Source organism: Mus pahari, chromosome 9 (genome assembly GCF_900095145.1).
Source record: "Mus pahari chromosome 9, PAHARI_EIJ_v1.1, whole genome shotgun sequence".
Lineage (NCBI taxonomy): Eukaryota > Metazoa > Chordata > Mammalia > Rodentia > Muridae > Mus > Mus pahari.
Window position 1 is genome coordinate 85,742,371 of NC_034598.1, and position 22,765 is coordinate 85,765,135.

Consider the following 22,765-nt stretch of genomic DNA (forward strand, 5'->3'; position numbering starts at 1 on the left):
CTGACAACTGCTTGTAATGGAGGTTTAACTGGATGTGTAAGCTCAGTTCAGGAAAGACCCCATGAACTACAGAATCTCTATAACACAGGGCAACAACACGATATCTGAGAGGTGTCTCAGTGAAGTTTCTGTATTGATAGAATAGCAGAAGCCAGAGACTTCTTACGAGACCAATGAGTCATTGCAACGAATATTTTCAAGTGAAGAAGTAAGGCAAAAGGGTATACTGTGGGACACACTGTCACACACTTTAGCCTCCACAATGAGATTTTTAATGCTGTTAGCAGAGAGGTTGCAAGGGTACAGAGTGAGGGCAAGAGGAGGGGGAGATGAGTGGTATTGGGGTGTATGATGTGAAATTCACAGGGAACCAATTAAAAGTTTTTTGCTTTTTTGTTTTTTTTTCAACTCACTCAATGGTATTTTTGTAAATTTTTGTCTCATATTGCTTTGTTTGTTTTGTTTTATTTTGCTTTTTTTGCTTGTATATTGTGGTTTCTGATTTTGTGTTCTCTCTCTCTCTCTCTCTCTCTCTCTCTCTCTCTTTCATATATGTTTTCTTTTTATTTGTTTTGTTTGTTTGTTTTCAGTTGCTTGTTGGAGTTGGATGGATGGGAAGCTGGGTAGAAGATCTAGACAGAGGGGAAACCATGATCAGAATATATTGTATGAGAAAATTTATGTTCAACAAAATGAAACAGAAAAAAAAAACAAGACAAAAGCATGTGGTACCTTCAGCAAAACCATTCTATTGTTACATTTGGCAGTAGCAGGTGGAGGAGAGGCAATGGCAACCAAGAACATTAGCAATGTACGACAATCTATGGGATCTAACTGGTGAACAACTCCAAAATAAGTAACCAATTTCTGGGACTATTCTGTTAGCCTGTGGTGTCTTATAAGAGCATTGTTGCTCCATTAATAGGGTAACTCCATTTAACCTGGTTTTATGCATGTGCATGTATATTTTTAGGGAGCATCTACAGCAGTGGGTTCCATAAAATTGTTCAAAGGGTCTTCAGCATTAATTATCTTCATATAGTCTTACTGCATTCCCATATTCATCCCACTTCTGGTCCCATTATTCCCCTTTACCCTTTTACACCCCTCTGTTCTATCCTACCTACCATACCCCATAACTTGTTTCTTGGCCTCTATAGGCATTCCAAGTGAAACAGCATATCCAAAGATCCAAAACTAGCATCTATAAATGAGAAAACACATGACATTTGTCTTTCGGGGTGTGGGTTACCTCACTCAGAATGACTGTTTTCCACCCATCCATTCATCTGTGAATTTCAAAATTTTTGTTTCCTTAATAGCTGGATACTATCCTGTTGAGTAAAAACACTGCATTTTTATTATCCATTCATCTAATCATCTACATCTAGAACATTTCCATTTCTTGGCTATTGTGAGCAAAGCAGCAATGAAAATGGATGAGCAGGTAGATTGACAGCAGGATTGGGTGAATGCCCAAGTATAGTGGAGCTGGATCATGTGGTGTGTTTATATCTAGGTAATCAGTATAGGGAAACTTTTTTTTCATGTTTCATGGGAACCATAGACCCAGAATATCTAAAGCTGAACTTCTTTCTTAAATTGTTTCATCCCTCTTCTTAGTTTTATGAGTACCCCCATAGTTTGTATCATGTTACTTAAAGTTCTGTGTGTTAAAAGCTTGGATCACCAGGATGGTGCTATTAAGAACTGATGGAGCCTTGAGTATGTGGCAGTATATGAAAACAGAAGGGAGGACTATTTGGGGACAGAAACAGGGATAGCAAGATGAGGCTAAGAATCAAGACCGTAGTCGGAAAGAACAAATAGCAATAAAGTATAATGGAACATTATGATAATACCATAGTAAACCCATTGTATACCATTTAGAAATAATTAATTAAGAGAAGAGCTGGTATGTTCATAGCTGCCCTATTTATAATAGCCAGAAGCTAGAAAGAACCCAGATGTCCCTCAACAGAGGAATGGATACAGAAAATGTGGTACATTTACACAATGGAGTACTACTCAGCTATTAAAAACAATGAATTTATGAAATTCTTAGGCAAATGAATGGATCTGGAGGATATCATCCTGAGTGAGGTAACCCAATCACAAAAGAACTCACTTGATATGCACTCACTGATAAGTGGATATTAGCCCAGAAACCTAGAATACCCAAGATATAACCTCCAAAACACAAGAAAATCAAGAAGAAGGAAGACCAACATGTGGATACTTCATTCCTTCCCCCCAAAAAAGGGAATAAAATACCCATGAAAGAAGTTGCAGAGACAAAGTTTGGAGTTAAGACCAAAGGATGGACAACCCAGAGACTGCCCCACCCGGGGGTCCATCCCATAATCAGCCACCAAACGCAGACACTATTGCATATGCCAGCAAGAACTTGGTGAAAGGACACTGATATAGCTATCTCTTGTGAGGCTATGCCAGTGCCTGGCAAATATAGAAGTGGATGCCCACAGTCATCTATAGGATAGTACACAGAGACCCCCAATGGAGGAGCTAGAGAAATTACCCAAGGAACTGAAGGGGTCTGCAACCCTATAGGTGGAACAACAATATGAACTAATCAGTACCCCCAGAGTTCGTGTCTCTAGCTGCATATGTAGCAGAAGATGGCCTAGTCAGTCATCGTTGGGAAGAGAGGCCCCTTGGTCTTGCAAACTTTATATGCCCCATACAGGGGAATGCCAGGGCCAAGAAGTGGGAGTGAGTGGGCAGGGGAGCAGATTCGGGGGAGGGTATAGGGGACATTCAGGATAGCATTTGAAAGTAAATGAAGAAAATATCTAATAAAATAAGAGAGAGAGAGAGAGAGAGAGAGAGAGAGAGAGAGAAGAGGTGGTGCCTATGGCAAGTCCCAAGGTCATTTTAGAGTCTTGTGATACAACACTCCCTCTGCTCCTTGCTCATACAACCCTAGCTATCATCATTTCCAACACATGAGCATGATGTTCAGTGTAGCTTTCAGGTCCATTTATGAACTTGTTGCAAAAAGTAAAAATCCCATCACAGAAGACCATTCATTTAGGTCTACGCAGTTGATGTTTGTAGTAACACATCTCCAATGCATATGAAACTGGATACATCTTCCTTTTATGAATGAGGTCTGTTCCTTCAGAATGACACACCTTCACTCTGAGGAACATCCTTGCTTTCTGTGTCTATGACAACTTACCCAGCAGGCCACTCGTAGTAGCAACCCTGCTGGAAGTCTTCCCTTATGGTTTTCCCTCCAACCCTTTGAGTTCAGGGGTCAGCAAGTCATAGTCCCGAGACTAAATCCAGGCTACCCTTTGGTTTTACAAGTAAAACACATATTAGAACCGTAATATGCACATTCAGTTATATATTGCCCAAGAGGGCTACAGCAGCAGAGCAAGAAAATAGAAACAAAAGAGACCATATGATCCCCCAAATATTTATTCTTGGCCATTAAAAATGTGTGCCAGCTCTTCTCTATACTAGAGACTGTGCAGTCTCCCTATGCTCTACCTGACACACAGGACACTGCCCTGTTATTGGAGTTACTCCTGACAACCTTCTTCCTTGCAAAAAAAAATACTCTTTACACACAGATTCTGTCTTTATGATGTTTGTCCTGGGGCTTGGCAGGCTGTAGGCTCAGCAATTATTGGTATAAATAGATGCCTCTGTACGATAAAGTTCTTTTTACTAAATGTTATTCATTTGCTCAAATGACTAACATCTTCTAAGGCACTGATCCCTTTAGGAGGTTAATGCCTATCATTTGATGTTCCCGGGAGGAAACAATTTTGTCTTTCATTTCTAGAAAGCTTTTATTGATTGCAAGGACAAGCTGTAAAGTTGAGTTCAAGGATATTAAGGAATAATCTTCTTGTGCTCACTTGGTGATGTCCTTTAATAAGTAGCTGCAACTGGAATTTAGAATCTCAGTACACATCTTCCATAAAAGTGTGGATTTCCACAGGTGAAGCAACTGCCTCATTCCTATTTAGTCATTCTTGACTGCTTGAGGTTTAATAATATTTGACTATGCTCTTATGAAACATGCTCAATGGTTACATCTATTTTAGGAAAACAGAGATGCTCCACTGGCATCTTAAGGAACTGACCCTGCAGTTCCCTGTTTATCAGCCCAGGAAGTACTGATGTCTCCCTTCATGTCACATTCAATGCCACTGCTCTTTGCAGTGGTTGGGTGCATGCGTGTGCAGGGGGAAGGGCATGTCCTCTGTCAGACAGTAAGCTGTCTGAGGGCATGGATTCTGTTTCTTAAAGCCCAAACCTCAGTGTTTGCCACAAAGAAAGCTCTTGACCTGTGTTTTCTTAATCAGTACGTGAACAATTGAAGAACTCTCTCACACACAAAAAAGTATCCTCAAAGTATTATATACTTAGAACTTTCTAGTCCATGTTCTTAAATATCGTCCATACTCATTTTCCATTTGAACTTTAGCAATCTTCAGTAGTGACAAATCAATGTCCATATGAGAAAGGCAGTCAACTAGGATGCACCAAATTAAATGAATAAAAGATTGAAAGAATTTGTAAATTTTCCTGTCTTAAGTGTTTATTTTTAACCAATGTTTGCTACATAGCATTAAACCTATAAGTGTACTAAAACATGTTTACCTATTCAGTAGTATAATTATGGATAACACCATTATAATTAGAGTGGTTGCTACAGTTATGATATCTGCATATATAGTTTCAATCAGTAATGTTTTGGAGAAAGAGGTATTATCCTCAGTCCATAGAACACAGGGAAATTTCTGTAACGTCCATGAGGTTACAAGAAATCTCTGTCTATCCTTGATGCAGCCCCAAATGTGAATGTAAAGATAGCATGAATTAACTCCTATAGAGTAAGACAAAGTGAGAAGCCCAGAGCATTGAGAGCAGATAATGAAACATTAACAAATGAACAGGACAGACTCTTAAGATCCCATGTATTCAGATATCGTAGTGATTAGAATAATCAATATAGCTTTATTATATTAATGCTATAAGTACTTTTTAATGAAACATATTTATACATAAATCTTAGTATGTCTGAAATTTTTTGAGATAATATATCTTAGAAGAGCTAGAATTCTATTTTCAAGTAGCAGGAAATAACACTTAGTGTTAATTAGAAATTAACTAGAATTAATATTTGTAGATGGAAACATTCCTACTTAGCATGAAATTCTTGCATTTTTATTTAATTGTCTAATTGCCAGTTGTGAGGTAACAGTATCTGGGAAGCCCTTGTGTTTCCTCACCAACAGTTAGCAATGTTTAAAAAATAAACTGGGTTTTAGGGCAGTTTTGGGTTCTCAGCAAGATTGAGTGAATGTTGTCTAGAGTTTATCACACTGATGAAACTACATGGGAACTTCATTCATTCATACCTGTACCACATATAAGGCTCACGCGTGGCATTGCACATTCTATGGATTTGTATGAATCTATAATAACCTATGTCCACCATGGTGGTATTATACAGGAGGTTCCCTGTCCTATCATTGCCTTGTGTTCTGCTCATTTGTCTTTCTCTACACCACTGGCAGCTGCTCATCTGTTTACCATGTAGATAATTTTTATTTTCCAGAATATCATTGGGGCTAAAATGATGTAATGTGCAGATTTTTCTGGCACCTGCATCTCTTTTCATGGGTTGATAGTTGATTTTTTTTAAAGCATTGAATAATATTGTATTGCAATATGGTATACTGTAGGTTTTTATAGCCACTTTCCAACTGAAGACTACCTTGGTTCCTTCCAGGGTTTACAACTTGGAGTCAAGCTGTTGTAAACTCATCTCTGAGATTTTGTGTGTATATCTTTTCAACTATTTGATTAAATACAGAGGAGCATGATTGCTGGTCGTGTGAAAAGATTATGTTTAGTTTTGTGAGAATCCGATACAGTGTCTTCCAAAGTTACTGTAACATGTATTCCCACTGGCAATGAATTACAATTCATGTTGATACATATCTTGCCAGCAAGAATTTTCTTCCCTTTAATAGCCAAATACCATGCATGCACACACACACACACACACACACACACACACACACACACACACACACATTGTTCAAATCATTCTTTTGTTTATGGACATTTGGACTAAGTCCATTTGTTGGCTAATATAAAAAAATAACACAGTAGATATGGCAGCTCTCTATTCTACATACTGATTTGAACTTTTAGACTATGTATAGAATCATTTTAAAAAGAGTTTCAAATAACTCTTTGTAAGATATTTATATATATAATATATATATATATAGTATATATTATATGTGATATATAATATATAATATATTGTATATAATATAAATATATTGTATATATCATATATTGTATATATGATATATACATAGCATATATATATATATATATATATATATATATATATATATATATATATAAACATATGACATATATCTCAACTACCCTTTTAGGGATTAGGCAAACCTCATCCTTAAAAACCAGCCAAATAAAGGTATGCAATATAAGAGGACTTGTAGTAGTTAGTTACTCTATTCTGCTCTTGTAATGCCCTTCCTCTTACTCCTGTTGAGAGGAGTCTACATTTAACTGAGTAGACTTGTGCCCCTGTGATTAAGACACATGACCTGTAATCAAGATACTTTAGAGAGAGAAGGACTATTCTGATTGACTGCTCAGAGGATGTCAGTTCTTTGTGGAGAGGAAGTAAGGTAGAACAGCTGCACACCCAGCAGCAGGAGTGTGAAGCGCCTGCTCCTTCACTAGGTTACAGACAGGAAACTGAGTACAGGTCAGAAGCAAGGACAGAATCTTCCAAGAACTAGCTCTTGTCAGCCATGCCTCACTTGTCCCAGGCTCCATAGCCTTTAAAACAGCACCAGAAAGGGAGAATCGGGCATTAAGAACACATGTATTAGATAAGACATAGCTGAGCACTGAGTTCAGAGGAGAGAGAGGTAGATAATCATGTCGCAGATAAACTTTAATATAGGTGGATATGTACCATGTGATAATAGGACACAAGGAAGGGATGTATGTTTGTAGGACAGTGAGGGATGACTGGCAGAAAAGGAGGCAGAGGCAATGTGGTATGTGTGTGTGTGTGTGTGTGTGTGTGTGTGTGTGTGTGTGTGTGTGTGTGTGTGTGTTGATTTAGAGCTTCTAAGATAGGGTCCTAGATAATACTTGAGGGAGAAAAGGGAGTGCTTATTTTTAAGTCATCATTCATGAGTAAACTATAACCATCAGTATTCTTTTGTTTCTCCCTTTGTGAGCACTTTAGCCAGCCATATTCAGCCAGTCTTCGCTATATGTCACCTACCCCACCCCCCAGTGGTTGACACCCAGAATATTTGGACTTTTAGACTTGCAAGTGACTACACAGACCAGTCCTTGCTTGCTGGAGCTTGGCTAGTGTCTGAGGTCAAGCCAAGTGTATTCTGTGTGTTTCATCCTAGGACTGACGACTGCCTAATAAATGTGTTTTTCATAGTGATATTAAAAGCATAAGAGGCTAAGGCCAAACCATAGAAGCATATTTTATATCTCAGCTTTCTATCATATCCTCAGCTATCTACCTGGACAAAGCAAATCATAATGGCAAGTCCCAAACCAAGGAGGACTCTACTTTTTCTCTTTACCATGAAGTGCTCATAAGTGACAATATGTCAGAGTGAAGTCAGGGGCTAGGGACAATGATCCACTCTGGCACCACATTTTCCTGAAATGAAGTCCTTCTGGTAGAATTCTGAAGCAGGGGGAAACAAAGGAGCTTCCCATCATCTATCTGGAAGAACTTATAAAAATATTACAGAGATTTTGAAGGTAGATTTGAAAGAGAAAACACCAGTAACCCATCTGTAGTACTTTATTTGAATCCCAGGAATACAGGTTCAGCATTCACCAAGGCTCTAATCCAGGCTCATTCAATAGCTTCCTCATGCTGGCATTGAGCCAAATGTTAAGTCTGACTATAATACATATATCCACCCCTTAGAAATTTTGGTCTTCTTCCAAAGTGCTCGAATGCCACGTTCATGTATAGTTAGACATATAACCGTCCACAAAATGACAAATGACTACATCTTGTTAAGAAGTTCCTCCTGGTTTTGAGATGCTGGTACTGGCAGATTTGTGTAACATGCTGATACCAATTTGTCAAAAAAAAAAAAAAAAGTCCTGAAATACAGGGAGAAAATAAAGAAAACAAGAAGAGGCATGCCCAAGAACCTGTTGTGTTAGAGGTTGACACCATTGCCGCTAATCCTCCCACCCAAGGAACACCCACTTTTCTGATCTCTAGGGGAACCTAGTGGTTTCCATTACAGACCTTCCCTAGAAGGTCTCCACTTTAGTTAAGCACCAATTCTGACTGCTCAAAACTCCTTGGAATGTGTTTGTCCTAGGTCCACCTGAGGTCACTTCATGGAAGGGGCACTAATTCTGTGCCCTTTCATGGGACATGCCTAAACTAACCTCACCCAAGTTGTTCTCTTTTCTGAGTATACCCCTCTGTGCTTGACCTTTTTCCTCCCAAACATCACAGGAGAGCCTCAGCCTACTTTATAAATCTTTCACAAAGTGTTCTTTGAGCCAAAAAAAAAAAAAAAAAAAAAAAAAAAAAAGGTTGTTACCAAAGCTCCTCAAAATTCATGAACCTTAACCCAAGCCTGAGAGGAAACAAAAATATTTTCACCTCACTTTGATCACTGTTTGGGATCTGCTGTGCTTATGTTCTGCTTTGTAGCTAAGGAGAAACCTAAAAATAAATAGCCCTACTTTGCAGATTGTTATCTTTTTAATTGGGACTAAGTAAATCCTGTGTTTGTGCTTGGGTTGTGACATTCAAATCAGAATTCTGTGTCTTGAACAGTAATTTACCTAGGAAAGGACACTGAGGGTGATGTGACACACAGTTGCTACTGCTGCATGTTGTAAAACATTGACAGAACTACAGGTGTTCCTATGGCACACAGATTTTCTGAATCACCGTACTGACATTTAGATGAAAGCGAATCATTCTCTCGGACACCCTCCCCATCTGAAGCACAGCCAGGAATAATGCCCCCTGGAGAGGGGCCAGGAGGAGCGATCTCTTATGAATTTCATTTTATGGAGGGGGAAAAAACCCATACGGTTTAGTCTTCTTTGTTTAAGTAATAAAAGGATATGGGGACCTCAAAGAAAATCTGAGCCCTCACCCTTTTAAACCAATATATAAAATACTTACTGTGTATCTGTAGCTGCATGGGGGGGGGTGTCAGTAATTGAATAGATACAACTTACCAAAGTTAAACCAAGAACAGATAGACAACTTTATAGATGTATAATCCCTACAGAAATAGAAGCAGTCATTAAAAGTCTCCCAACCAAGAAAAACCCAGGGCCAGACAGTTTTAGAGCAGAATCCTACCATACTTCCAAGGAAGAACTAATACCAACACGCCTCAAATTATCCCATAAAATAGAAGCACAAGAAGAAATATTGCCAAATTCATTTTATGAAGCTTCAATCACCCTGATACCCAAACTACACAAAGATTCAACAAAGAGCACGAATTAGAGACCCATTCCCCTTATAAACACTGGTGCAAAAATACTCAATAAAATATGCATAAACAGATTCTAAGAACACATCAAAAAGGTCATCCACCATGATCAAGTATCCTTGATTCCAGATATGCAGAATATAATCCACCATAGAAACAAACTAAAAGAAAAGTGTTAAAAGCCAAAAACAAAACAAAAACAAAAACTTTGACAAGAACTTTGACAAACTCCAACATTCCTTCATGATAACTCTTGGAGAGATTATGGATACAAGGGACATATCTAAACATAATAAAGGCAATTATATTTAGCCTATAGTTAACATCAAGTAAAATGGAGAGAAATTCAAAGCAATTCAGAAAAAAGGCAAAGCTATCTACTCTGCGTAGAGTTCTGCAGTATAGTTCTTGAAGTTCTAGCTGGAGCAATAAGACAACTGAAAGGGACCAAAGGGATATGAACTGGAAAGGAAGAAGTCAAAGTATCATTATGTTCAGATGCTATGATACTATACATAAGATATCCCAAAAATTCTACCAGAGAACATCTACAGCTGATAAATACTTTCAGTAATATGGCTGGGTACAAGACTAACTCAAAAATTATCAGTAGCCCTTTTATATACAGATCAAAGAGCAAATGGAAGCTTGAAGTTCAGGAGCCAGACAAAGCAGGGAGACTGTAGGATCTGTACACACAGAGGTACAGAGACATGGGGTACAACAGGTCAGTTGGGCACCTCAAACATTCCCAGGGATATAGAGAGATGAGAACCCCAAGGCAGACCATGAGACATGACCAGTATGGTAGGCTAATAAATCCATGCTTGAAGCAACATTCTTGGATTTGTAACTATTCTTTGGAAAGAATCTTTGCACATGGAATTATAGTACAGGTTTCAAGGTGGGAGATTATGAAAATCATGTAAGCATTATCACAAATATCTTCTAAGAGGAGGTAAACTAGACAACTGTAAAAGGCTATGTGGCCCCAGAGATGAAAGATTGGAGAGATAGGGCCACAGAGCCAGGATCACTGAAATACCAGCATGGCAAGAAGCTGAAGGAGGCAGGGAATCTATTCTCCTCCAAAACTTTGAGAACAAATACGCCCCTGCCAACACCTTGATTTCAGACTTAAGGCTTCAAGAACTATGAGACATTAAGCAACGATTATTTTAGATTGCTGGTACTGTGGTGACTGGCTCCAGCACTTTAGAAACTGAGCACTCCTACCTCTGGAAATAGAATGGAGAGTGAAGATTTAAAAAGTGAGAGGTAGGGGTTGGGGATTTAGCTCAGTCATAGAGCACTTGCCTAGCAAGCACAAGGCCCTGGGTCCTCAGCTCTTAATAAAAAATAAAAAATAAGAGGTAGCCAAAAACATTTAAATGACATAGAAGTCAAAGCAAGAACTTAAAGACATTTAAGCATAGGCAAGATGCTGGAGCTGAGAAACCAGAACTAAGATTAGGTAGAAGCCGTTGGTAAGACAAATGGAGATGGCTAGCCAAAACTGAGAACCTACTGTGTATCTGCCACTACTTCTAGGCATTGACTCAATATCATAGCAACCTTATGCTCAACCCTACTTCTCGGCTGGGAAGTAAATAATTTTAAGCAAACAACAACAACAACAACAACAACAACACAAAACAAAGTTGTAAATCACTTGCCCTAGGTAAATGTGACTAGGATTTGAGCCCAAATTCTGATTCGAGCACCTGTATTTGAACTTCTATTGTATTTCTCTTCAATTCAACTCTAAGATGTTTCTAGGAGTTCTGGCTTTGGGTCCTTTATCAAGCTACATGATAGCTCTGAGGTAGAAGTATTTTTGTAAAAACAGTTTTATATTTGAAAGGCAGGAGAGAGAAGAGAAAAGTTGCATACTGTGGACCTTACCTTCCCATTTAATGGGAAAAGGAAGGCTTCTGTTGAAGCTGAGGTAGACAGCTAAGTTGTAGGTCACAGTAGCACAGGAAGGATTGTGGTGGTATAATGAAGCAGAAAGTGCTTAGTCAGAAATTAGTCATTCCATTAATTGGCTCTTGATTCTGTATGTCATCTGGGACCAAAAGATTGTATCATGTAGAGAGCAACATACAGAAGAAAATGGGCTGGAAAGAGGGAACCATCATCCTTCATCTGTTATATGGAAAGTACTTTGTTCCTAGCCAAGAAAAGACTCAAACAAGTGAAAAACAGGCTTCTTGCTAGTAGATATGTGATGTACTTGGAGAAATGAGGGGCTGGTGGTCCAGAAGATGAACCAGAGCTTAAGGGTGTTGTATGTTAAAAGGCTCACTGGTGTGATGAGAGGAATTGAAAGGCTTCAAGGGGGAAGAGACAGGACCCGCTGGTTCTCACCATGAAGGTTATTTGTAGTCAACAACAAGGAGGCCATTTTAGCATGATGGTGGCATGGGTCAGGGGAAGAAAATCATCAGAGGACTCTAGAAAACCTTGACTCAAAAGGGGATCAGAATTTTATGGTTTTGTTTTTGTTGTTGTTGTTGTTGTTGTTATTGTTTTGGCCTCTACCAAAATAGACCTCAAGTTCTCAGGACCACTGCATGCTTAAAGCAGTCTATATTGGTGTTCAGTTTATCCTTTTACATGGCACAATTTAAAAGAACAGAACCACACTCTCTGTGACGTTGGACAAGTAAGTTCAAGAGCCTCAGCTTTCCTATCTGTAAAATATAGATTCCTGAGTGTGTGTGTGTGTGTGTGTGTGTGTGTGTGTGTGTGTGTGTGTGTGTAGGGAGATGGGGAGTGGATGTATGGATGCATGTGTATGTATATGTGTATTGTGCATTGTGTATTGTGTATTGTGTATTGTGCATGTGTGTTTGTGCCTTTCTGTGTGTATATGTATGCATATTTGTATATATATTTGTATGTTGTGTGCAATTCTAGACGCATGCTTGCAACTTTGCCTGGGGCCGTGCTCTTGGCATAGCTCTAAGATCACATTGTGGGTCTCATGCAGCTCCAAGGTCAGTTGGCTGTTTTCCCCTTGGGAACTGTGACCACTCCCCAAGCCCCTCACCACTAGCCTCTCCAAACCTCCAACAACTACTCTATTTCTCTCCCTGACCACCTTAGCTCTGTGGATGGAAACCACTAGACAGTTTTATTCTTTTAAAACTAGGCCGATAACTCAACGGCTGGGCAAAGAATTTCCTGCCCTAATCTTATCAACTAGTTCCCTCCATCTTCCTTGACCCCTGCTCATGGTGGAGGCTACAAACTCTATGAGCCCCAAGACCTACATGTCTACAGCTTCCTCCTTGCTCCAAAGTGTGGCCTGAACCTTTCTCCTGTGTCCCTTCTTTTCCTCCTGGGACCTGGAAGACCCACCTTTTCCCCTTCACCCAGCAATTGGCTTCCACCTCCTTTATTGACACAATCAAGAATCAATTAAGGAATCAACATTTCCCCCGACATTTGTATGTGTGTGTATACATGTGTGTATGTGTGTGTATGTATGTATGTGTATGTGTCTATGTGTGTATATGTGTATGTTTTACATTTGTGGTGAAGCATTAATGGGATGATAATGTCTAGAAGCATACCTGATGCTGTCTTTTTTTCTAAAGTAATTAGAAGCCAATTAGATGATGTGATTTCTTAAGTGATGATTAATTCATCTCTGAAGATATAACATCATGATCTTTTACACTCACCAGCATCTTCAAATGTTTGCAGTGCATTTGTTCTTCTCCAACTAGATGTTTACTTGCACCTCTCTTGCATCCATTGGCCCTTGTACAAGGAGAGATTTCATGTGCCAACCTCTTGCTCTGCTCCTCTGAGGACTCCTACTGGGGAGGAGGATTTTGATGGGTTTGTTTCAGCTTTGGGAACTCTTCCAAAATTCCACCATGACACATTTCCCTTTCTCAGAACTATGCTCTATTGAAACTACTCAGAGAGCATTTATTTTTAACAATCTCCCCACGATCTAAGTTATTATATTTTTAAAGCACCGGATTCAATAGTTTCAAGTACCTATGCCACCTCTTTCTACGTTGTAATTTTTATTCCCATTTATGTCACTTTATGCTTCTTCAAGGGATCTTATGTAACATCTAGGAGCACCACCTTGAGCCACAATCCTGTTCCCTTTAGCCCAATAGCCGCCATAAAAAGTAAATTAAGTAGAGAGTGGTTTGTCTAATAATTTCAACCTGAACCTGTGTGCACTATCTAATGTTGACTGAAAATCTCTCCCTCCCGTTGCTTCCCCTGTCAACTAAAAATTGGTCCAGATTCTGCTGGAGTCTTCTGAGTCTAGAGACACTCAGGATGCACTCTGTGAAAATGTAGAACCCAGAGTGATATGATAGAAGACAGTGGAGAGGAAGAGTGATAGTATGCCAGTTATAGCCATAGAGACACACATAAGGGATAGGAAGGTTCACACGTGTCTGTGTTCTTAGGTGTCTCAGCGCGGTATTCATTGACACAGCAAACCTGCCAAGCCATCTCTCAAGGGTTCAGCTAGCATGGCAGTCCTAACTTGAGTGATACTTCAAAGACCAATACTCAGACTCACAGTATCATGGGTTTAGAAACCAGATCTTAGGCACAAACTCAAGCTAAGCAATTTATAAGGAGGTATAGGTATAGAAGCCCAGAGCAAATTGCACAAGTTTAATCCATAGATTGTCTGGCCAGCACTGCCAGCATGAGGCACTTAATGCTGTAGAAACACAAACCTGTACTGCGTGACTATTTGGCCATTCTCTCACAAAGAGCTTTCTCTCATCAACTATTTGGCTACCTTGAAATGTGCTAGTATAGGAAAGACAGGATAAGTGTTTGCTTTCTTTCCCTGTTAGTTTTCTGAATAATAGCAATATTTTAGCCAACTCCACTGGTGACCAATGAGTGTTTTTAAAAACCAATTTTGGAACTGGAATTCTTGGTTTTCTAGGCTATTCAATCACCAATTCTGGCCCCTCCGTGAGTCCCATGAAAAATGTTCTTTAATTGTTACTGATACTCCAGATACCCAGCAGCAGTTTCTAAAGCCCAAAGCTCCATGAGAAACACACATATGATCCCAGGAATTTAGAAAGAATCTGGTTATGTTTAATATATGACTATATAATTCCCGTTTGTAGGATTCTTGTCATCATAACTGAGGATGCCCGCTTCTGAATGAATCACTGCCCAGAAAATAATGTGAAAAATTATGATTCTAACATGACCCACAAACCTTAGGAATGGTTGCTGATGTTCTCTGGAATCCATGCCAGGGATATAAATTTGTGTTTTAGCCAGTCTCAAGTTGACCACTTCAGTTAACGGTGTAATTTTTTTTTTTCATTGCAGGTTTAAGTTTATCTATTCATGGGGCTGAAAAGCGCTTGCAAATCCATCAACGGCGAAGTGTGGCAAGCCGCCCAGGGTCACGTCGTCACCTGCCTGTGGTCAGGCATTCCTCACTCCCGCCAGGCAGACGGTCAATAAAAATGGAGGCCAGCTCTTCTGGAATCACTAATGGAAAAAATAAAGTTTTCCACGCAGGTAATGAATGGGCAGGTTCAACAGGGACCCATTTCATCAGCAACCTCATGCACCTACATTGTCCTGCAGGTACAGTGTGCTCTGTCTCCAGTTAGCTTATGTTTTTAAAAAGAAGTCTTATTCTTTTTCTCTTCTCTTTATAATCAGTGGCAAATGTCCTCAGGACCAGTAAGCAGAGGCATCTGAGGGGTTGTGGGGGTGAACATGACAGAAGGTTAAGGACCTTCCACCTATAGTGGCAAAAATCTAAACATAAACCAGAATGATAAACTCTTTTCTCACTTCAGAAAACCCTCTTGGACAATCGAACAGAGTTAGCCATTTTCCTGATAATTTGTTCTAAGAGAACTCAGGAAATATTTTGTTTCAAAATGTCCATTCTGAATTGAGTTATTTGGATTAGCTCGTATCACCCTGAGTGAAACATTATATTAAAATTCAAGGTTTTTATAAAGTATTTGCAATCTCCTAAATTTGTTAAGCTGATTCTACATTAAAACCTGTGGTTCCAACTAAAAGGTTTTATGTGCTTGTTTGGAAAGAGGCTCATTTAAGTGTTCATTTGTGTGCTAACTCAACAGCTATGTTTCGAGTTCTTGCTGTATACTAGACATTGTTCTGGAAATACCAGTGAACAAGACAATGTTCTGGTTAGGTGACTCTATAGAAACACTGAGTTGGAAGATGATTCAGAATTCACTTAGAATAGGTTTCACCAAATTCTGGTTCTTCTTTATACTGTCCTATAGATGGTGGCCAGCCTTCAGGAAGCCAAGCCCCCAGCTGTTGTCAAGTCATAACATCCTCACCCTCTGAACCAAGGGCTTTGTTTCTTTTTTATTTATTTATTTATTTTTTATTATTATTTTCTTTATTTACATTTCAAATGCTATCCCGAAAGTTTCCCATACCCCTCCCCCCACCTCTGTTCCCCTACCCACCCACTCCCACTACTTGGCCCAGGCCTTGCCTTGTGCTAGGTCATATAGAGTTTGGAAGACCAAGGAGCCTCTATTCCCACTGATGGCCGATTAGGNCATCTTCTGCTACATATGCAGCTAGAAACACGAGCCCCAGGGGTACTGGTTAGTTCCTGTTGTTGTTCCACCTACAGGGTTGCAGCCCCCTTCAGGTACTTGGGTACTTTCTCTAGTTCCTCCATTGGGGACCCTGTGTTCCATCCAGTAGCTGGCTGTGAGCATCCATTTCGGTGTTTACCAGGCACTGGCATAGCCTCACAAGAGGCCTCAATATCAGGGTCCCTTCACCAGTATCTTGCTGGCATGAGCATTAGTATCTAGGTTTGGTGGCTGATGATGGGATGGACTCCCGAATGGGGTACTCTCTGGATAGTCCATCCTTTCATCTTAAGGGGCTTTGTTTCTTAAACTCTCCAAGAAAGCCCCAGGTCTCTGACCATGATTGACAAGAATCCCTTTGTCTTCTGTCTTCTCCTTTTCTCCCTCTTCTTCCCCCTTTTCCCCCTCTTCCTCTCCTCCCCCTCCTCCCCCTTTCCCTCCCCCTCCTCCTCCTCCTCCTTCTTCTTCTGTTTGCAGAGGACAAGGGTCATCCCACAAGCCCAATGTCTTTGATCGTGTGCCTATGTCCTTTAGCCTTGGCCACCTCTTCTTTCTTGAGGACACATTCCTCCCTCCTCTCTCCATCCCTCATACCCTGCTAGATGTTCTCTCCAGCATGGGCTAACGCTCATGCTTCCTCATTTCTCATCACCTCTACTTGACACCTCCTTTTCATCCTTTTGACAACTTTTCTTTCTTCTGTTCTGGGAAAAAAAAATACCTGCACCTCTCTGGCTCTGATTTCACAGTTCCTAGACATTATTTAGCTAATCCCATCCAATTTCCAGCCCCTTTCTTTGTGACTGTTCTTTGTGGCCAGCCTCCCTTTGTCACAGTGCAGTAGATGCCTGGCCCACTCTTCTGCCCTGGGCCACACACATTCCTCAGCCATGAATCCCCCAAGGCTTCCATGACAATTGAGTATGTCTCATGTGGTCCTAGCTTCTCAATCTTTAGGAGCTCCTCTTTCCTCTTGATTGCTCTTCCACTGTGTCCTTGTTATAAAACCATAAAGAACACCTCAGTTTCTGATCATAGGGGTCCCCTTTCCTGACATTCTCATGGGAACGGTGACAGTAGCTCCAAGAGTGAATTTCTGTTGTATTCTCAAGTGGGTCAAGAGATTTTCCCGATGGATAGGATGTGCAATAAGAGAGAACCCAGAACTGACAAGGACTCTGAAGACGTGGGCTAGAGCGCAGTAGCAGAGCATCAACTGAAATGGGGGAGGCATCAGCTTTCCTCTGCCTAAGGAAAAGGATGAGGATGGTATTGGGTTTTAATTATAGATGAGATAGCATTAGAACCAGTGAGACCTTTTATATGGGAAAAGAAATATCTCTGGAGTTTAATCTGGAATGAGATTAAAATTTATATTTGCTAGTATAAATGTTGAATTTAAAGACAGCATATAGAAAGAGATGAGCAAGAAAGAAATGCAACTGGACATCTACATCAACAAGCTCCACACTCTTGGGTTTTTGTTTGTTTGTCTTGTTCTGGTTTTCTTTTTTATTATTTAAAATTATTTTATTTACTACATTTATATGTTTATATATCTTTATTTATATTTTATATAAAAATGCAATTAATAAAATAATAAAACTGTTTTAATACTTATATAATAATAAAGTATTATGATTATTATAAAATAATATAAATATATTTTTTAAACTTATTATATAAAATTATTTAACTCATTTTAACAATTTTAAATTTAAATATATTTGATCATATTCTATCCCTCCCTCAAGTCCTTCTCCTCCCCACCCATACAACTTTAAGGTTTTTTTCCTAAAACAAACAAAAATCTAATAAAACAATAAAATATCCCCATACAAAGAAAACAAATTAAAATCATCCTCCCCCCAAAATAAAAGAAAACCCCTTTCCCTCCCCTCCCCCGCCACACACATTGTGGAGTCTATGATATTTTGCTCAAGAACTTCTGAACATGAGACTGCCCTGGAATGTCTGACAAATCCACTGTCATTCCGCTAGAAAAAAAAACCGACTTTCCCTCTCTGAGGAAGTATAAATGACTAGGTTTTCAATCATTCATTCAGTCAGTCAGTCAGTCAGCCAGTCAGTCAGTCAGTTATTTATTTATTTAAAAATATCAACAACAACAACAAAAATAAAACAAAGCCCATCACATCAAAGTTAGACCAAACAATCCAACAGAAGAAAAAGAGCCCAAGAATCAGAGACTCACTCATTTGCACACTCAGAAGTCCCATAAAGACACTAAACTAGAAGCCATACTATATATGCCTAGGACATAGTACAGAGCCATGCACATGCTGTGCATGTTGCCTCAGTCTCTGTGAGTTCATATGAGCTTTGCCCATGTTGATACAGAAGGCCTTGTTTTCTTGGTTCCTCCATCCCCACTGGCTCTTAAGCTCTCTTTGCCTCCTCTTCCATGGGGGTCCCTGAGCTCTGAGGGGAAGGATTTAATGGAGACATTCCATTTAGGGTTGAGTGTTCCAAATCTCTCACTCTCTGCATAATGTCCAGTTTTGAGTGTCTGCATTTGTTCCCATTAGCTGCAGGAGGAAGCTTCTCTAATGATAACTGAACAAGGCACTGATCTATGATTATAGCAGAATGTCAGTAGGAGTCAGTTTATCACTACATTAGTCTTTCCTGTTTTCTTCTTTAGACTGGTAGTATTTGGTTTTACCCTAAGTCCCTAGGCTATCTAGTCTTAGGTTCTTGGTCACCCAAGCAGTATTGGGTATGTGTTTCATCTTGGGGAGTGGGCCTTAAGTCAAATCAGATATTGGTTGGTTACTTCCACAAACTTTGTGCCACTATTGCCCTAGCGTTATCTTGCTGGCAGAACACCATGGTGAATAGAGTGTTTGTGGCTGGCTTGATGTTTTTTGTTTTTCTCTTGATAATTTGTAAAGTACCTTTTGAACCAAGGACACTGGAAAATAGGAGTGATGGCTTTCTATAGGCACCAGCTTGACATCTCCAAGTTCACTGAGTCATGTAGGAGTTGTCTTCAGACATGGGGTTATCTCTTTGTGAAGAACAACCTATAGTCTTGGTAACAGCCTGTGTTATTTTGGCAGTTTTGGCTAAAAACTTAAGTAGCTGTAACCAAGTCTGGTACTGGAAGCTTCATTTGATATCAAAAGATATAAAAAGATAAAAGTTGGGGTCTGTCTTCCCCTATTATTTGATGATTTCGTTTAGTTTACCCTCATATATGTGTGCATTTTAGGAAGTTCCTACTGTATTAGGTTCCCATACAATCCCTCAAATGCCCCTTAGTTTTAGCTGTCTCTTTTTCTCTTGCCTCCCTCATCCCTCTTTCCCCACCCTCCATTTGATTCTCTCATTTCAGTCTCAGGTTTTTAACCAAACATAGGTCAAAATTATTATGTAGGTGTAGAAACCTGTCCTAGGGCCGGGCGTGGTGGCGCATGCCTTTAATCCCAGCACTCGGGAGGCAGAGGCAGGCGGATTTCTAAGTTCGAGGCCAGCGTGGTCTACAGAGTGAGTTCCAGGACAGCCAGGGCTACACAGAAAAACCCTGTCTCGAAAAACCAAAAAAAAAGAAGAAGAAGAAGAAGAAGAAGAAGAAGAAGAAGAAGAAGAAGAAGAAGAAGAAGAAGAAGAAGAAGAAGAAAAGAAAGAAAGAAAGAAAGAAAGAAAGATACCTGTCCTAAACACATTCTCATCATCATAATTCCCTCAACGATACAGCATAACAACTAACCATATAACATTCCCATTGTATTAGGTATTAAAAGTAGCATAAAATTGATTTAAAGCATACAAGACAACGGGTTATGTGTAAGCACTATGCCCTTTTATGTAATTGAATTGGGCATAGTTCTTAGAACCAGTCTTCTGTGGATACTGAAGGGTAATGTAGGTGAAAGGGGTGGGGGGAGTTTTAGGAGCTAAGAACTGAGCATTATAGATCAACATTCAGGAACATAAATCATCCACAATGAAGGCCTGGAAAGAATAGGTGACTCTGATAGAGGAAAATAATTTGAAATTAATTATCAAGAAGAGAAGAGTGATTATATTGGTGAAATGTTGAAAGTCAAGCAACATGAGGACAGAGAATTGGCCATTGATTTTTAGGAGATGTCAATGAGGATTTTGATAAGAGCAGATTTGGTGATAAAACCCCAGTTGAAGTGGGTTTAAAAGAGAATGAGAGGATACAAATTAGATGCTTTGAAAATAGACTTTTGAGAACTGTTGGAATGAAAGAATTTAAGGAACCTGGGAAATGATCAAAGGAATGAGGCAAGAGAGAGTTTCTCTCCCAAAGCCCACATCTAGAACAGATGACTGTCAAAAGAAGGGAGACTTTGTCAGAGTTAGGGGCTCTGTACAATGGGTCGTCTGCGATGACAGACAATAGGAAAGAAGGAGGGATTCGGAGTTTAGCTGGTGTGAAGGTCTGTTCCCACTCTGTCAATTTTATCATTGCTATAAAGAAGCAAGATCATAACCGAGAATGATAATGGAACTGAGGAATGAGAAAGGTAATTTTCCAAACAGGGGATTATGCTTGCCAGCTACAGTACAGGGCAGTAAGAGTCATAGCCATGCAACGAAGGACTAAATATCATGACTGCAGTTCTCTTTAACCTTATTTAACTATGGGAGTGGGTAGATGGAGTCAGGTGAGAGTCCTTTGACCAAGATTATGATTTTGCCAAGGCAGTAGGAAAGAGACGAAAGACATTGACAATACATGGAAGAACCAAGTATAATGAGTTTACCTTGGTAGGTAAAAAGAGGAGTAAAGACATCCAGGGAGTGACAATGGTGAAAAGTTAGTAGGATCTACCATTCAGAGTTCTCAGAGGGCACGAGCAAGTTTAAGGAAGAAGATATAGAATATTAAAAGAGGGTTATCTGAGACTGGGCTGCATGGCAGAATACTGCACAGTGTGGTACTATTACTGCTAACAGCAAGACTTACACCAGAGCATGAAGAAGAGAGGCTGTAATAGATCGGAGGATAAAATCATTGAAGAATTCACAAGGACCAGCACTCAGGAGGTAGAGGCAGTCTGATCTCTGAGTTTGAGGCCAGCCTGATCTACAGAGCAAATCTTAGGATAGCCAGGACTACAAAGAGAAACTCTGTCTCAAAAAAAAAAAAAAAACCTAAGAAAGAAAGAAAAAGAAAAAGAGAAAGTAAGAAAGAAAGGATGGAGAGAGGATGCAAGAAAGGAAGGAAGGAAGGAAGGAAGGAAGGAAGGAAGGAAGGAAGGAAGGAAGGAAGGAAGGAAGGAAGGAAGGAGGGAGGGAGAGAAGGAAAGAAGGAAAGAGAGACAGGAAGAGAAAAGAATAGAAGGAAGGAAGAAAGAGAGGAAGGAAGAAAGTCACAAGAATCTCCTACCATCCTACAGTCTATACTATACATCTGCCCATATTAACTTGGCCTCTTGTATTCAGAGTTCTGTGTCTATAAATTTAACCAATGGTGGATTTAAAATATTTGGAAAAAAAAACTATGTCTATACTGAGTATGTACAGGTCTTTTGGTGGACACCACAAAGCAATTCAGCATGACAACTACATGTTGTTTACATTGTGTTAGGTATTATAAATAATCTTAAGATCATTTAAGCCAGGCGGTGGTGGTGCATGCCTTTAATCTCAGCACTTGGTAGGCAGAGGCAGAGGCAGGTCAATTTCTGAGTTTGAGGCCAGCCTGGTCTACAGAGTGAGTTCCAGGACAGCCAGGCTACACAGAGAAACCCTGTCTCAAAAAATAAATAAATAAATAAAAATAATTTAAAACATATAGGAAGAGTCTAGATGTAGATCCAGTACATTTTATGTAAGGGACTGAGTATCCACAGGGTTGGGTATCACTGGAAAGTCTAGAACGAGATTTCTGTGTGCTCAGAGGACTGACTTAACATTGAACTAGTTGAAAATTGAGAAGTTTCAGAGTGTGAAAAGCCATGTTAAGACTCTGAAGCAGTAAGTAAATACAACCTGGAAAGTCTCAGGTAAAAGTGAGATGAAGGAAGATTCAATATAATGACATGAGATTAATGGATCAGGGATCTGGGGAGAAGGGAATGAAATAAGTATGAAGATGTTTTTGAGAATCTAGGAAGGTACGTGCTCCTTGCCCCGATCTTCTATTTCCAGAGCTGTGGAACAGAAGTGCCACTATGTAAAAGAGCCATGTGAACTAACCTTGCTAACCTCCCACTGTTTATTCCTTCCCATTTGCCAAGTTTTCAGAGGGAAGCTCTAGCCTCTAGGAGTATAGGGTTTCAATGAGAGCCAGATGAATAGAGCCCTCTAAGGAAAAAAATGGATTGATTTATTGATAATCAACAGAATTCTGCAAGACCTAATTGAAGGATTTGGGTATTGTGTTACCAACTGCAATGGCTTCATTTAACTTCCCACCCAGCAGCCTTGCTTTGAAGAGGGGCCATATCAGTCCTCCTCTTGTCTTCTTGAAATTTCTCATGACCATCTGGAACAGCAGTTCTCAACCTGTGGGTTGTGACCCCCTTGGGGGTCAAAGGACACTTTCACAGGCAGGGGTTGCATATCAGATATTCCTGCATTTCAGATATT

At 39.7% G+C, this 22,765-nt stretch overlaps 1 protein-coding gene across 3 annotated transcripts in view; it reads left to right on the forward strand.

The window, feature by feature from the left end:
- Window positions 1-22,765, forward strand: part of Ano4 (anoctamin 4) — a 289,902-nt gene that overhangs the window by 92,701 nt on the left and 174,436 nt on the right. For all 3 annotated transcript variants that reach the window (XM_021204624.1, XM_021204627.1, XM_029542512.1), the window contains exon 2: window positions 14,901-15,095. In XM_021204624.1, coding sequence (XP_021060283.1) covers window positions 15,041-15,095 — 55 coding nt within the window. In that variant the 5' untranslated portion in view covers window positions 14,901-15,040. The remainder of the gene's footprint in view (window positions 1-14,900; window positions 15,096-22,765) is intronic.